The 17,298-nt window shown below is 36.9% G+C and overlaps 2 protein-coding genes across 6 annotated transcripts in view; one reads left to right on the top strand and one right to left on the bottom strand.

The window, feature by feature from the left end:
- The window catches only part of LOC103029679 (solute carrier family 2, facilitated glucose transporter member 9-like), a 1,095,244-nt gene that overhangs the window by 851,793 nt on the left and 226,153 nt on the right, over positions 1-17,298 (bottom strand). The window lies entirely within an intron of this gene.
- The window catches only part of LOC103023416 (A disintegrin and metalloproteinase with thrombospondin motifs 9), a 94,786-nt gene that overhangs the window by 60,269 nt on the left and 17,219 nt on the right, over positions 1-17,298 (top strand). Inside the window, exons 29-30 of the mRNA XM_022682812.2 lie at positions 4,555-4,722; positions 13,245-13,421. Of these exons, the coding sequence (XP_022538533.2) occupies positions 4,555-4,722; positions 13,245-13,421 (345 nt within the window). The remainder of the gene's footprint in view (positions 1-4,554; positions 4,723-13,244; positions 13,422-17,298) is intronic.

Here is a 17,298-nt window from a genome sequence, read left to right as displayed (position 1 = left end):
AGTCACCCTTAAAATCCTTTAATTTTCCCAAATATCAACAGTGCACCTTATAATCTGGTGCACCTTATGTATGAATTTTACCAGTCAGGTATTAAAGAGCAGAAAAGCTACTCTGTTGAAGTACAGCGGTTTTAAATAGTTTTAGTGAAGTTTCTTCAGCACTAAGGCTGGAGCAGTATTAGCATTAGCCGCTAACTGCAGCACTAGCTCTTTCACCATTTAGAGATGAGTATATCAGAGTGTAGTCTGTGACGTACATGTGACGAACCGCTAGCTGATAGCGCCCTGGTTAGCCGCTAATGATAATGCTGCTGCATCCAGCCTTAGTGGAAATATGAATCTAAGCATACTGTAAATAAATGGACACGCTTTACTCACCCAAATAAACAGTTTTCAGGAGAGAAATCTGTGTAGAGTAACATCCATCACTTGTTTGACTTTAAAAGAAAATGAGTTTTTAAGAACCGCAGTTTTTGTTAACTTATCTTAGCTTAATTTAGATAGCACCCCCCCCCCCCACCACACCCACTACCACTCAGCAGTGAGACCTGCTGAATTAGAAGAAAAACATGGCAACACCGCTATTCCTTACTAGTGTCGCATAATTTGCCTTATAATCCAGTGCGCCTTATCTATGAAAATAGACCAGAAAATAGACGCTTTTTGATAGTATATAATCATGTATATAATGATTCCAAAACCAGCATCGTATTGATTCTAATGCATTTATAAAGATAATGCACAAAATACACCCTGGTGTACCTCAGCATCACTAAATTCCTCTTCCCTATACATGTAATTCTTTATATACATTTTTTTTTATTTGCTTCATAGACCCAAAATAAATAAACTAGTTGGGTTTCTATAGTGACTGAACCTCACAGTCTGAGAGTCATAGATTTAACAGTGAGGGGCTGCTCAACTACTGGTAGCTGTGGTTGACGGTACTGCCAGCAGCATGGGTGTGTATTTGCTATTGTATGGGCTTTACTAATACGTGCCTATGTAGGCTTAACAGCAGGTTGCTAACACAGAACTAGCAGTACTTAGGGAGATATTAGTATAGCCCATAAATAGCAAAGACACAGACCCCTGCTGTTTGTGTACAGCATATTAAATTATTATATAATTATATAAGTTTTATAAATGATAGAATTAAAATGTATTTTTAATACTCACACACATTTGTGTGATGACATAGCAAGACTCATAGACGGGGTTGTAAAGAGATTTATTGGTGGAATGTGAACACAAAGAATGATACAGGTGATTTTTTTGAGTGTTTTATTTATTTAAAAAGCATTTCTGTTATTATGTTTGATTATGTTTGCTATTTTTATTTTATTTTATCATCTCTCTGTGTGTTTATATTATACAGCTCTGGAAAGAAAAAGAGTTTCTTTGATTTTACCAAATCGAAAACCTTTGGAATATAATCAAAAGGAAGATGGATGATTACAAGTGGATAATTGATTCAAACCAGGCTGAACTACTTGATTTTTTGCGCCAGAAGTGAGTAGCATAAAGTTATGCAAAAGCAGTGTGTAAGACTGGTGGAGGAGAACATGCAAAGATGCATAAAAACTGTGATTACAAAACAACCAGGGTTATTCCACCAAATATTGATTTCTGAACTTAAAATGTTATGAATATGAACTTCTTTGCACTGTTTGAGGTCTGACAAAAAGCTCTGCATCTTTTTTTGTTATTTCAGCCTTTTCTTATTTTCTGCACATAAATGCTTTAAATGACAATATATTTTAGATTTGTAATTTGGCAGAAATGTTGTCTGTAGTTTATAGAATGAAACAACAATGTTTATTGAACTCAAACAAATACCTATAAATAGCAAAATCAGAGAAACTGATTCGGAAACTGACAGAAGTGGTCTCTTAATTGTTTGCAGAGCTGTATAAATATATTTTCTATTACTTGTACAAAGTGTACAGTATATGTAATACAGCAAATTATATTCATATTCATATTAAAAGGCCTTTTTTTTAATTCTGGTTGGCATCCGTTTCCTCGAACTTGAGCTCCATCATCAAAGCGAGCGCTGAATGAATGAATGCAGAACTAATACGACTCAGATACCTGTGAGAGTTCCCTTTTCTCGAGTCCCTAGCATCCATCTCGCTCGGATGCAGGGCCCCCTTTTTAGCTTCTATAAAGAGGTCAAAGTTCAGCTGATTCCAGCTCTCTATTCGCGGCCTGCTGTGCTCCGCACTCGTTCAACCCTGGACCTGTCGCATCGTATCCATCCTAGCGTTGCACGGCCCTTTGATTAGCTGTTCTCTCTCTCTTTCTTTTTCTCTCTCTCTCTCTCCGCTGACCATCCCTCCCTCCCTCCTTCCTTCCTGCAGCCTGGCACACTGAAGCCCTGTAAGGAAGGGAAGGGGTGCAGGTGGGGGTGGAGGATTTAGGCCTTTCTGCACATACTGAACTCAACCTGGAGCCAGAAAGGCCTCGCTGCCATTTTTTCAGCTTGCAGAGAGCAAATCGGACAATTTCGTGATTTGCCTCTGGCTGCCCTCCAATTTCCATTTAAGGGCACCGAAAGATAAGCGCCTGCTGTGTGCGATGAGGCAACGCAGGCTAGATTGTAGTGAAATTCTAAGTATAGAAAGAGCTATTTCTTATTTGACCTGTTTCAAATGCTCTCTCCGCTACTTCTGTGAGGTCGGCCAAGCTTTATTACACATGAAACACCCAGCAGAAAGTGTTTAAGCAAGCAAAATCCTTCTAGTCTAGTCTAAATATCTGAAAGTGACTTGTTTTAAGTGTCTTTTTTCACTTCACAATCCATGAAATGTCTATATTTATCTATTTACAATTAGGTTTTCAATGAAACTTCATGCAAAAGTTGTAAGAATTCGGGAAAAGTGCGGAAAAGTGTGAAAAAGTCATGCAAAGGTATAAGCAAAACTTTTGGCATATACATACAAGCAATAGGTCATCATTGTGCAATAAGAATGAAACAAAAAGAAAATTAAAGTAAAATGAAAATGGTGTTCTGTTTTACTGTGTTCTTTTATTGTTTCACTATCTGGATTTTGTACCTTTTGTGTAAAAAGTCAACTGTTTTATTTTTCTTATTATTCATTTTGATCTTTTGTCATTCATGTTCTTTTTATGCACTGTGTTTTTTTCCTTCAATTTGTGGACAAACTGCTTTCTTAAATTAAGCACAATTAAATGGCAAAAGAATAAGACCCACAACAAACTTAAAACTTGAGTTCAATCTAAAACAGCAGATTTTTACACTACATAAAGATGTTGAGCCCAATGAGAATTTGTAGCACAGGAATCGTCAAAATACCTCAATGTTTAAGCTGTAATATAAAGGAAGACTTTTATTTTTATTTTTTGTTTTAAATGTGTCTTTGTTAGGACAGGCTGGGAGTAAGTTTTTTTGTCATATTAGTAAAAAGTCTAAATTGTTTTAACACTGCTAGAAAGCTAAATCATTAATAGCATATATCTTTGCTACTTTTTTTTTAAAGCAACTTGAATTTATTAATGTGCCTCAAGAAAACATACTGTTTTAGGTCACAGTCTACCATCAGATTTTAGCATAATTTGGTGAGAATGTAGCAGATTTGTAGTAGCGTAGCTAGTTAGCAACACTTGAGGGATTAGAGCCTGATCAATTTAAAAGGTAGCAAAGTTTCTCCTTTGGCTGAATTCAGATTACCAGAATTTACAACACAAAACACTGATTTAAAAACAAAAAGCAATCCAGATTTTCTCATACAGAGTTCTCCAATGGTGAAACAAGCTACCTTTCACTACCAGATCTCTCACTATCTTTAATAAACTCCTGAAGACAGAGCTCTTCAAAGAGCACCTACTCTCCTAAAACCTCTAACATACTAACTACTTCTAACCTCATTTCTTCATGTTCTTCCCCTTCTTTCCTCCTCCATCCCACTATTCACCTTTGGCTTCCTTTAGGCCCTGCGAAAATTATTATTTTTTATTTTTTGCCTTGAACTTCTATGTCCTTTATTGCTAAAAGAGTCTGTTAAATGCAATGTAATGTAAAGTAAAAAAATGTGTGTATGTGAGAGGTATTAAGAGAAAATGGTGGAAAATAACTATTACACAGTGGCTAGTAACAGAAATAGCTAGGCTAGGCTAACTTTCTACTTAGCTTAATCTTTAGGATATTTATCTGTACTTTATTTTTTTAAAGAAAGACAAAAACTACATGTAATCTGTGACAAATAATAATAAATAATCTACAATATAAATATATATTAAATAGAATGGGAATGCTCATGAACGTAGCTATGAAAAAGCACATTTTTGTTAGCATATCATAAAAAGCTCCATTATAAATGAATTGGTCAGTGTTCAGCTGTTAATCCCTTAATCATTGTGCCGATTTTTCACGTGGCGTTTTCGCGTTTGCCTCACGTGTGACCCACATTTCTCCCAGGCCAGTAATTTCCCATTGTACCACAGTACTAATCTGACAGTTGGTACAGTAAGAGCGTGACTAATTGCTTCTCTGTGTGACTTTTCCCTCTTTGCTCTTGTTCTTCTGCACAGTGCTCCGCCTCCTGCGGGAGGGGCTACCGGTACCGTAACGTGACCTGCGTCGGCCGCTCCAGGCAGCCAATCGCGGAGGAGAACTGCCGCCACGTGTCCCGCCCCCAGAAGCAGAGGAGGTGCAGAGGAGGCCGCTGTCCCAAGTGGAAGACGAGTGCCTGGGGAGAGGTAAATGTCAAGTGCAATATATTGTGCTTTTTACCTTTAGAAAAAAAACTTTTTTAAAAATTATATTAATCCCATTTATATTAATTTATAAGTAGATATTCTATATTATACTGTGAAAAATGAGTGTTTCATATTTTTTCTCAAGTATGAAGGCGCTTGAGGTGGCATTTAGTTTCATGTGTATGTGCTATGAACGACCTAACAATAAATAAAAAAAAAAAAAATCATTATATACAGTATTTTTCGCACTACAAGTCCCCATTTAAAAATCCTTTAATTTTCCCAAAAATCAACAGTATTAATTCTTATGCCTTATGTATTAATTCTACCGGTCAGGTTGTTTCAGTAAAGTTTCTCCATCACCAAGGCTGGAGCAGTATTAGCATTAGCAGCGCTAGCTCTTTCATGGTTCGAATCCCGGTCATACAGCTTGCCATCAGCTGCCCTGAGCCCTGAGGGAGCACAACTGGCCTTGCTCCCTCTGGGTGGGTATAGTAGATGGCGCTCTTTCCTCTCATCACTCCTAGGGTGATGTCGATCAGCACAAGGCTGCGTCTGTGAGCTGATGTATCGGAACCGAGTCGCTGTGCTTTCCTCCGAGTGCACTGTGATGCTGAATTGGGAGAAAATGGGAAAAAAAGAATCTCTCACTTTAGCAGTGGCACATCACTGTACATCTGCCTGTAGAGTATATCTACCTCTGAAAAAATCAGATCTAGATCAGATCATCCCCTGTAATGTGAGCACAGCCTTTAAAACACCAGCGAAACTGACTGTACAGTATGTCTGTCATTTCCACAAGCTTTAAGTCTTCATCTACAGTGATATATGGATTTATAGCAGCTTACAGCAATGTATTTGAGTTTATTACTGTATGTCTGAGAGCAATAAGAGCATGCATGAATTTCATGACAGGAATTTATCAATTTTAAAAGTCCCTAGGTGGCTAGAAAGCATCCAGAAACCTGAATTACAGTGCTCTGGATGATACATTGGATTATAATTTATTTCTGAAGTCTTGCCTAGTAGAATAGAGAAAAAGAAAGTGTGTGTGTGTGTGTGTGTGTGTGATCTTTGAAGCATAGAATTGGTCTCTTCTCTATGCTCAATGCCTTCGAGATGTTCTCCAGGAAAGAGCAAAGAGCCTCTTCTTTTTATCTCCTTGGCTTATCACAATGGTGAACATCTGTAGATTCTGAGAAAGAAAGAGAGAGAGAGAGAGAAAGAGAGATGGAGAGAGAGAGAGAGAGAGAGAGAGAGAGAGAGAGAGAGAAAAGTATTCACAGTATCAGGCGAGGCAGTACCTTCTTAATGTGCACCTAAACATCTGGAAAGCTCCCTCCCTCTCCCTCAGTAATGGGAACTCTCTGGTTGGAGCCACAAACATCTGTTTCGCATACCGCAGACGTGTGTGTGAGAGTGTGTGTGTGTGAGTGTGTGCGCGCGCGTGTGTGTGTGTGTGTGTGTGCGCATCGTAAGAATCCCAGACAAGCTCTTCATAGCTCAGACACATTATTTTAGAGAGTAAGGCTAAGCAGAGGTGCTGGAGAAGACGCCTGATGTTAGATGAAGATGAACGTGGCATCGGCAGACTGATAATACCCATCCAGCTGTTAGAGTTTTAGTTTCAATTCAACACTAAAGTACCTTTACTTTAAAACCTTTTCAACACCATACATCACTTAAGAGGTCGTGCATCAACCGTCCAGTGGAGCTATTCTCCACTTTGTCCTGTAGCTGCTGCTGGGAGATTGGACAAGCTTTACAGGATGTTACCAAAATCTTCAATCTAAATATGAAACTGCTGTGTGAGTTTTTGGATAGTTTGGTTTTGAGTAATTTTTAAAAGACTCTTTTAACAGCTTTTAACAACTTTTTAACAAATTTCTGGCGTGTTGCTATCTTGATAGCAGAAACCACAGATGCAGCCCTGATTGATTTAAACCCTGATAACAGTCAAGTATCAGACGTTCATTGCTATCTTGGCTACGCTGGTGCGGCATGCGCTCTCAGTAGAACGTTCCTTTAGACTATATAAATAAGGTTAATACTTCTAAATAAGCCGGTTTAGCCTATAGCTAGCTGGCTTAGCCTTTAGACAACAAGCTACTCAGTACTGAAATTGTTGTTAGCTACTATCATGGCTGAAGTAACTTTAAGGTTACAGAGGTTTACCGACAACATTGTCCTAATTTTACTTCTCAAAGTGCAACATATTCAATAGATATTACTATTATCATTATATTATATTATTATACTTTATTACAAAGGCAGTTGAGGCTAACAGCTTAGCCTACAACATTCACTGCCTTCAATTGCCTTAGGATGTATAAATATTGTTTGAATTTTAGATTAAACCAATTGGTACTTTTGGCAGTGTGGGCAGTGTGCCAAATCCTGCTAGAAAATTAAATCCTCATCTCCATATAAGCTGTAATCAGCAGAGGGAAGCATGAAGTGCTGTAAGATTTACTAGAAAAACACTGCACTGACTTTGGACTTTGGACAGTAGATCAACACCAGCAGATGGCATGTCTCTCCAAACCATCACTGATCATCAGTAAATGTTACATTTCATTTATAAATCAAGGGAGCAGAGTCTGGAGGAAGAGTAGAGAGACACACAGTCCAAACTGCTTGAGGCCTGAAGGTGTGAAGTTTCTACAATCAGTGATGGTTTGGAGAATCATGTCTGTCATCTGCTGGTGTTGATCCACTGTGTTCTATCAAGTATCAAGTCCGAAGCCAGTGTAGTGTTTTCCCCGAAAATCTTACAGCACTTCATGCTTCCCTCTGCTGGTAACAACTATAATGGAAATGCAGATTTTATTTTCCAGCAGGACTAGGCACACTGCCCACTCTGCCAAAAGCACCAATTGGTCTTATATAATATTAACATTTTCTAAGACACTGATTTTGAGTTTCATTGTCTGTAAGCCAAAATCACCAACTATTAAAGAAATAAACAATTAAAATAGATCACTTTGTAATACATAATATTGGAGTTTCACATTTTGAACTGAATTACTGAAATAAAGTAACTTTTTAATGATATTCTAATTATTATATGATTTACTAGTATATGAATTATGTCAAATTGACAACAGTATGTTGTCATATGTTGCCTTACAACAGTTTACAATTCGTCCATACTGTTTTTCTTCATATTTGTCCTTCTTACAAGGTTACAAAGGGTTTTAAGTGACAGTAATGATCTATATGCACATATTATCCACATTTTTATGACCAGCTCTTCATTAAGGCCTCGTGTTAAAGTGTAGCTCCATTCCTTAATGAGTGTGCTGTTTTATAGGTGAGGTTTTATAAGGGAAAGGTGCGGAATTGTGAAGCCGTTGATTGTTACATGCTGCTTGTAAAGTGTTTTAATTGGCTGGAGTCTGGGTGCAATTTTAGATTGGCGTGTAAGCATACAGAAGGACCAAAAGATACAAAAGATTGGACCACCTTTATCTCTGATTGCAGCACGCATTCACTGTGGCATTGTTTCAATAAGCTTCTGCAATGTCACAAGATTTATTTCAATCCAGTGTTGCATTAATTTATAAAATTTTCACCAAGATCTTGCAGCAGCATTGATGATGGTAGAGTCTGACAGCTGCACAAAGCCTCTCTTCTCCATCCAGCACATCCCAAAGATTCTCAATGAGGTTAAGATCTGGACTCTGTGGTGAACTCTCTCAATCCATGTGTGAAAATGATGATCTCATGCTCCCTGAACCCTGAATCACTCTTTCACAATTCCAGCACCATGAATCTTGACATTGTTATCTTGGAATATGACCTTGCCATCAGAGAAGAAAAAAAAATCCATTGATGGAATAACCTGGTCTATATTCAGTATATTCAGGTATAGAGGTCAGCTGATCTCATTCTTTCAGCACATACTGCCACTGAACCTAAACCTGCAGACCAACTGCAGCATCAACCCCACATCATTTACTTACTTAAATCCAGGTATATATTATTATATATACAGAGGCTTCAACACTGAAAACTGAAAGTACTGTGTACTACAGTCAGAGCTGCTATTCTCCTATCCAGCATCCAGTCCAAACTGGAGAGCCTCCAACCAAATTCCACCCAGGGTTATATTCCATCTGTTTGTGAACAATAACATGAAGTGTAGCTGACAGCGTGAACTCTTTCACCTCCGTCTCGTGTTCTGGCATGACCCCAGCTGTAGTCTGGTACCTATTACTTGGATACCGAATGCACTTGGGTACAGTGAGCAGCAGTGGAGATTAAAGCAGATTAAAGCAACTAAAAGAAATATTAGTAATATATGGAGCAAGTCACAAACTATGTGATCAACCTAACCATCTTCACTATGTTTCACAATATGTACTGTAAATACAGCTCTGGAAAAAATTAGAGACCACTTAAAAATGATGAGTTTCTTTAATTTTACCAAACTGAAAACCTCTGGAATATAATCAAAAGGAAGATGGATGATCACAAGCCATCAAACCAAACTAAACTGCTTGAATTTTTGCACCAGGAGTGAGTAACAAAAAGTTATCCAAAAGCAGTGTGTAAGACTGATGGAGGAGAACATGCCAAGATGCATGAAACTGTGATTAAAAACCAAATATTGATTTCTGAACATTAATGTTCATTTTACTCAAACATATACCTATAAATAGCAAAATCAGAGAAACTGATCCAGAAACTAAAGTGGTCTCTTAATTTTTTTTTTCCAGAGCTGTATATCTAGACTTTACATTTAAGCTGTGTCTGAAATTGTGCTCTGTTCACTATATGGAGTACCAGTCACAAGTTTGGAATCACCTGGAGTCACCATGAAATGACTTAGTTAGCAGCTGTGCTGAACTTGTCAAGAGTTAATTACATGTATTTCTTTCCCTCTTAATATGTTTAAAAAAGTGAATATCCCTATTTAAGTAATGCTCTAATCCATATTACGGCAATATAATATGGCAAAAAATCAAGAACTTTTAAAGTATCTTCATTCGCAAAGACCAATATGCCAATTACAATATGATGAAATTGGCACTCATCAGAATTGCCCTTGGAAAGGAAGAGCAAGAGTAAGCTCTGTTGAACAGGATAAGCTTGTCAGAGTTACCAGCCTCAGAAATCGTAAGTTAACAGAACCCCCAATAAGAGCACCTAAATGCATTACAAAAGTATTTTGATTTGTTTAACACTTTTAAGTAGAACAAAAAATACATTTATACAAATACACAGAATGAGAATGTGTACAAACTTTTGACTGGTACTGTAGATCCATTAAAGACAACTTAAAAGACTGATTTAGATGATTAAATAGTTCTAAACATGTCTAATAAATCTTTATATTGGTGAAAACCTAGCACAAACATTGGTTTCACTATCAATACAGGTCAGACTGTTCTTCTGTTGTAGCTCAAAATCCAAACTATGCTAAACTTCATGCACCCAAATGATGCATCTTACCACAGTTAAAATCATCAGACTGACCTACAGTAGAACAGCATTGTGCTCCAGAGTGATGATTCTAGATCGGTACCTGATCTCACCAATGCTCTTGTGATGCTGAGTGCAATCAATTCCACACAGCAATGTTCCAACAACTAATATAAAGCCTTCCTAGTAAACTGGAAGCAGTTACTGCATCAGAGGTTGGAACAGTCATTAGATCTCCCAGGTGACGGACATCCAGTCCTGTTCTGTGATTCTGCAACTACAGATATTTCAAGCTTTAAAGGAAGCACAGAATGTTCTTCTCTCCTTTAAAACCTCAGTCCAGAAGTGCTGATTGGTCTCCATAACTCCATGACATTAGGATCTTTTAAAAACGCAGACCACACTGCCAAAAAAGAGAGGCAGGACAGGCCATCAAATACCCGTTCCATACTATTAATAGTATGTTAAAAATAATGTCCTAATGTGATAATCAGAGGTGGAAAGTAATGAATTACATTTACTCAAGTTACTGTAATTGAGTAAATTTTATGAGTAATTTGTCATTTTTAAAGTAGTTTTTAAAATAGGTAATTTTACTTTTCCTCAAGTACATTTTGACACAAGTAATTTACTTTGCTACATTGGAAAACTCCCCGTTACTGAGTAAAAAATAAAATGCTGGGAAAAAAACAATTGTCTGAATTAAAAAAAAAAAAAGAAATTGGGCGGATATGCCGGCGCACAAATGCTCGTGCGTGGAATAATGAGGCAATAACGTCCTCATGCAATGCAAAATGTGCCCCTGTGTAACTTTTACTCAAAGTACATTTTAAATTGAGTACTTTTTTACTAATACTCAAGTAGATTTTTAGATGGGTACTTTTACTTTTACTTGAGTAGAACTTTAGCAAAGTAAAGGTATTTTTACTCCATTACAATTTTTCAGTACTTTTTCCACCTCTGGTGATAATACACTGCTTGGCCAAAATAAAAATAAAAAAGTCGTCACCTGGATTTAAGTAAGTAAATGATGTGGGGTTGGTTGATGCTGCAGTTGGTCTGCAGGTTTAGGTTCAGCAACAGTATGTGCTGAAAGAATGAGATCAGCTGACCTCAATACCTGAATATACTGAATATAGACCAGGTTATTCCATCAATGGATTTGATTTTTTCTTCACTAAATGATTCCCACGGCCAAAATAATTCCAAGATAACAATGTCAGGATTCATGGGGCTGGAATTGTGAAAGAGTGATTCAGGGTTCAGGGAGCATGAGATCATCATTTTCACACATGGATTGAGAGAGAATTCACCACAGAGTCCAGATCTTAACCTCATTGAGAATCTTTGGGATGTGCTGGATGGAGAAGTGAGGCTTTGTGCAGTGGTCAGACTCTACCATCATCAATGCTGCTGCAAGATCTTGGTGAAAAATGAATTAATAAATGCAACACCGGATTTTAATAAATCTTGTGACTTTGTAGAAGCTTATCGAAATGATGCCACAGTGAATGCGTGCAGCAATCAAAGATAAAGGTGGTCCAATTAAATATTAGAGTGTACGACCTGAATGTAATTAATCTGGAATCTTTACATTCATTCATTTTAATTAATCACAATACCAAGTTTACAGAACCTGATGACGCATTATCAGTTTTTTTTTTAGAGATATAATTACATTGTCGCTTACTGACAAGTTCATAAAGTAGATTATTTTTTATTTAGAATTAATTCATAATATAATAATAACATATTTAATCAGCATTTGACATTTTTTATGCTTATTTCATTTTCCTTTACAATTAGAGCATAATTACAGTATAATTATATTTTAATGTACACTGTAATACATATAAAAATATACAGATATACACATAGAAACACAGCAAAGCCCATGACTGATCGATTACTTGCTTTTTGCACTACATTGCTATTATATGGAAAATAGCTTCTTCCTTGTAGAAGCCTGTTAAGACACTAAAATGTTTTTTAATAATTTTATGTATTCATATTACTGTGCATTTTATTTTTTATCTGGTATTTACCTTTTAACGACTGAACTTCGGTTACGATGGGGACAAAAATATTTATAGAACAGTGCTGTATCATACCTGACAGAACAACCTTTTTTATATATTTTTTAATAACCATTTGTTTATGATGAACGGACCAATAGAAATACTCCAGAATTTTTCCAGAATTTAAAGTCTTAAAAAAATAATAATATTAATTGTTACATTGACTTCCATTTAGAGTAAAGAATGTTGTTATTCTTGTAGAGTTTATCATCACTGTCTGTCAATGTAAAAATATTTTATTCCACGTCATTGTGGAGCATTTCTATTGGTCCATTTATATTTACAGTTTGCGGTTTACAGTTCTTTATGACATTTTTTCAATAAAATGATGTAAAGAGCAACTGTCTTACTGCTAAAACAAAGTAAAAAAAATGGAGATAGGTTTGGTGCGACTGTGACGTGAGAGATGATAGAGATTTATAGTACAGAATAGTATAGTACTGTATAGAATAGTTCAGTATAATACTGTACAATATTTTATAGTTAGCTACTGTGGAAAATGATTGTAATGAAATAAATGTTCCATTTAGAGTTAGGAAGTTAAGTTTTTGTTCTTGTAAAGCTGCTTGTTTTGGAGATTTCTTGCTGAATATTAATTTATAGTGAATATATATACATATATATATATATATATATATATATATATATATATATATATATATATATATATATATATATATATAAACTCTAACTCTAGTTAGTCATCTTTCTCAATCAATGTGAAAATATGTATATTCAAAAATATAAGAAATTTACAGGAGAAGGGAAAAACCTTTTTTAACTTTTTAACTCATTGTAAGTCTTTATTATTATTATTATTCCAAGTAATTTTGAAGCATTTCTATTGGTCTATTCAGAATTAAAATTTTAACAACTCCTATAAAATCCTAAAAAGGTGTACACCTACCTATAGGTGTACTGTATATAGTACTGAATAGTGTTTCTAAGGTTATTTACTCTTGAAATAACAGTGTAATGGAATAAACATGCTGGTAACTTACCCGCTCTGATCCGCAGTGTTCTGCCTCGTGTGGCGCCGGGGAGCAGCGGAGAGAGGTGTTCTGTCAGATCGGGGATCAGCGCCGGGTGCCGGACTCAGAGTGCTCCCACCTCCCCCGCCCACCGTCCACCCAAACCTGCAGCCGGGAGGAGTGTCCCGCACGCTACAGATGGAGTCAGACTGAGTGGCAAACGGTGAGTGACATAATGATGAAGAGAGAGACAGAGAGAGAGAGAGAGAGAGAGAGAGAGAGAGAGTGTGTAAGGGGTGTGTGTGTCAGAGAAAACGAGAGAGAGAGTAAGAGGGAGAAAGAAAGTAAGAGAAAGTATATAAAAGAAATAGAGAGAAAGTAAGAGAGAGTAAGAGAGAGAGTGTGTGTCAGAGAAAAAGAGAGTAAGAAAATTGGACAGAGAGATGGTAAGAGTGAGAAAGTGAGAGAGAGTATGTGAGAGAAATAGAGAAAGAAAAAGAGAGAGGGAGAGATAGTGTGAGAGAGAGTGAGAGAGAGAGAAAGATAGAGAAAGGGGTGTGTCTGTCAGAGAAAAAGGGAGAGAGAGAGTAAAAGGGAGAGAGAAAGTGAGAGAGTATATAAGAGAAATAGAGAGAAAGCAAGAGAGAAAGAAAGGAAGAGTGAGAGAGAGTGTGTGTGTCAGAGAGAAAGAGAAGGGGAGAGAGAGATAGTAAGAGTGAGAAAGAGAGAGAGTATGTATGTGAGAGAAATAGAGAAAGAAAAAGAGAGAGGGAGAGATAGTGTGTGTGAGAGAGAGAATGTGTGTGAGAAAGAGAGAGTAAGAGAAAGAGAGAGAGAAAGAGAGTGTGTGAGAAAGAGAGAGAGAGTAAGAGAAAGAGAGTGTGTGTAAGAAAGAGAGAGAGAGTAAGAGAGAGAGAAAGAGAGTGTGTGAGAAAGAGAGAGAGAAACTAAGGGGTGGGCTGTTAAACTGGTAGCTGGCGGAGTGCCAGACGGGTTCCTGCAGAGCTTCTGTGGAGACGGTGAAGAACAGAGTTCTGCTCTGATGGAAATCATATGCCTCTGTTCTCCGTCTGCACTCTCTCTCTACATCTCTCTCTCTAGTTCACACACACACACACACACACACACACACATATAACTTGGTTACTGAATAATGTGTAATAATTACAAAATATTAAATCATTCATCATTTATCAATCATTTATTGCAGATACTAATAATTTATAATAATACATGTTGCTGGTACCAAGTAAATTAGAATAATTAAATTATACACTATAGTAATAAAACAATCATTTAGAGTAGTTACTAAAAAAATCATTGTGGATACCAAACTTAAGGAAACTAATGAATCATTCATAGTGAATACTAAATACTAAAGTCCTATTAGTTAAATAATAATTAATTAGACAATTAGCTTTGCCTTGTTAAGAGTTAATTACCTGATTTTTTTGTATCTTAATGTGTTTGAGAGCATCAGTTGTAAAGTAGTGAAGAGGTAGAGTTACAGGTAAACAGTGAATAACTAAATATTTGAGTAATGTTTTAATCCATATTATGATGAGCAAGAACTACTCAACTAAGTAAAGAAAAAAATATGGAAAAAATAAATAAATATTTGAAAGTGCAGAAAAAAAGACCATCAAAAAAGTTATGATGAAATTGGCTCTCATCAGAGTTCCCAGCTTTAGAAACCACAAGTTAACTTCACACTTTTAAGTTTACATTTACATTTCCCTTCATTTTATATATATATTTTTTCTTATAATGTAGAAAAAACATTGCATTGAGAAGGTGTGTCCAAACTTTTGTATATATACTATATATACTTATAGCATTAGTAGATTCTAAATAAGATGTAGTTAAGTGTTTAATAAATAACTGATAAAAGTAATAGTTCTTGATAGTAGTTACTGAATAGTTCATAATGGAAACAAACTAAATCATAGTTATGGAATAAGTTATAGTAGCTATAGAACTATTTATAGTAGATTCTGAATCATTTAAATTCGAATCACTTCTGAATGGAAGGTACACAATCTTGCTCAATCCAAACTCTAAACACTTCGGGACAGAATGAAAACGTGGACTGTCCATAAGAATCTGAGGACTGGTGTAAGTGGCTATTCTCTAATGGACCCTTAACGGTTTGTGGTGGTCTTCACTTCAAAGTCCTACTCTTTTCACTACAGATTAACTTTCATATCAGTGCCAGAGTAGTTTCTGATTAAGTATAAGAACTTTAGGAGTTTAGGAGTTTAGTTAAGGTGACACGTGTGGGCTTACAGCAAAAGAAAAGTTAATGGTAACAGAGAGAAATGTTCAGGAAGCTTTGGATCTAGGTCAGGTAGCAGCATGAAATCCGAACAGTTAGCAGAAAAGTCTAATTAGTGTGGAAAGGGGTCCTCCAGTAAAGGCGTCTCCGGCCCCCCTGTTGTGTTAAGGAGGAGCAGTTGGAGTTTAGTAGTACAGCACTGACTGTTCCCTGGGTCAGACTGCCTTCCTAAAGCCGTTTGGCACTTGGTTCACGTGCAGCACGTGGTTTGATTAGTAGATGCAGGTACTTTTTGCAAGGGCAATAGGCGACCCGTGGGCCAGATGTGGACTGCAAGCATGAAACATCTATATAAATAAATAAATAAATAAAATGCTTCTCTGGTGAGCTTTTGTTTACAAAAGAGAGACCCCTGCGAGGGCGTTTTTTCCCCGGCTGTGTCCCAATTCAATAGCCAGGGCAGTGGTAGTGTATTGGACCGCGACCCTGACAACACGGGTTTCGATTCTGTGCGAGGAGCGATGTGTTTATTTATTTATTTATTTATTTTTTCTTGGGATTACCTGCTTTGAATTCATATGTTCTGCAATTGGGTTCAACAACCCTCTGGGCTGGAGAGATACTAGTCTGCTTTTCTGTGGCCCACCACGTAATGGCTTGGAACTTAATGGCCTAGCCCTGCTCTAAGTAAATCAAACAAGACATGTTTTATGTAATGCAGTAGTTCAGCAAAATAGCAATTTTTCTACTTAACCTTTATAGGTGTGCATCAGGAGCACACCTATAAAAAATCGGATTTAGACTTAGGATCTGACAATAATAAATACTCAGATAAAGTCCGAGTAGTGTCCATTATAACTGATGTGGATTTTTCTGTTCACACATACAGATCACTTGTCTCTTAGATGTCTCTTAGCTGATGTAACGGAATTTGCCAGTGGTGTTCTCCTCCAAGCGTGTTGAAGTGTTTAGTAACATTGTGTAAAAAGCACGTTGATTATGGTTGGTTGCTTCATGTGAGCAGACTTTAACCTCCCTATTTGGTGGGATCATGGAGTTAGGAGGATCTGCCAACTTTTTTTAATTAACCATGGCTGGAAAGCGGAAAACCTGGGTAAAATGTATGGGAAATTGGGCAACTGGGACAAATACAAAAATAAGGATTTGCCAATCCTGAGAATCCTGAGTCAATGTTCAGTTCATAGCATTGCCTATACCTTGCTTGGGCATGGCATGCATCAATACATGCTTTAGCTTTTGGGAATTCTGACTGCCAATGACAGAAAAACTATAGTAAACTTTGGGTTAATTTTCCTTTGGATGGTTGCTGGGAAATTAGGGAGGGTAATCCTTTTTGTATTACTGTATAACTACAATAAGATGTGGAAAATCTAGGCAAGAATGTGCTTTTACACAACATTAGTATTGAAAAGGGGATTTTATTTGTCATAATCTGCAAGAATGTAATTTCCAAGATTTTAAGGATATTCATTTCCCAAAGTCAGGGACCTCAGAAACATGGGAAAATGGTATTAAAATGTAAACAGACTAAGGTTTCAAAACCTTCTGAGGTTCAGATGTTTTGGAATCCGTTAGTGAATGCGCCCTGTCAGTCGTTTTTAACCTCGCACATATCTCGCTCATGTTTATGCGTCATTCCGTGCCTTTCGTTTCTAGGAACTTTGGGAAGTGTTGGTCAAGCGGCCGTGCCAGCAGAGGTTTGTTGAATTTGAGTGTGATGACTGCGTCGCCGTCTGGCGTAGGGAATACCCCTCTCGCCGTTGCGGCGGCTCCTGGCTGGGAGCTGATGTAAAGTGGGATAAAG

The sequence above is a fragment of the Astyanax mexicanus genome, chromosome 24, assembly GCF_023375975.1.
Source record: "Astyanax mexicanus isolate ESR-SI-001 chromosome 24, AstMex3_surface, whole genome shotgun sequence".
Lineage (NCBI taxonomy): Eukaryota > Metazoa > Chordata > Actinopteri > Characiformes > Acestrorhamphidae > Astyanax > Astyanax mexicanus.
The sequence above is the reverse complement of the archived record's forward strand: the minus strand, read 5'-3'. Positions and strand labels throughout refer to the sequence as shown.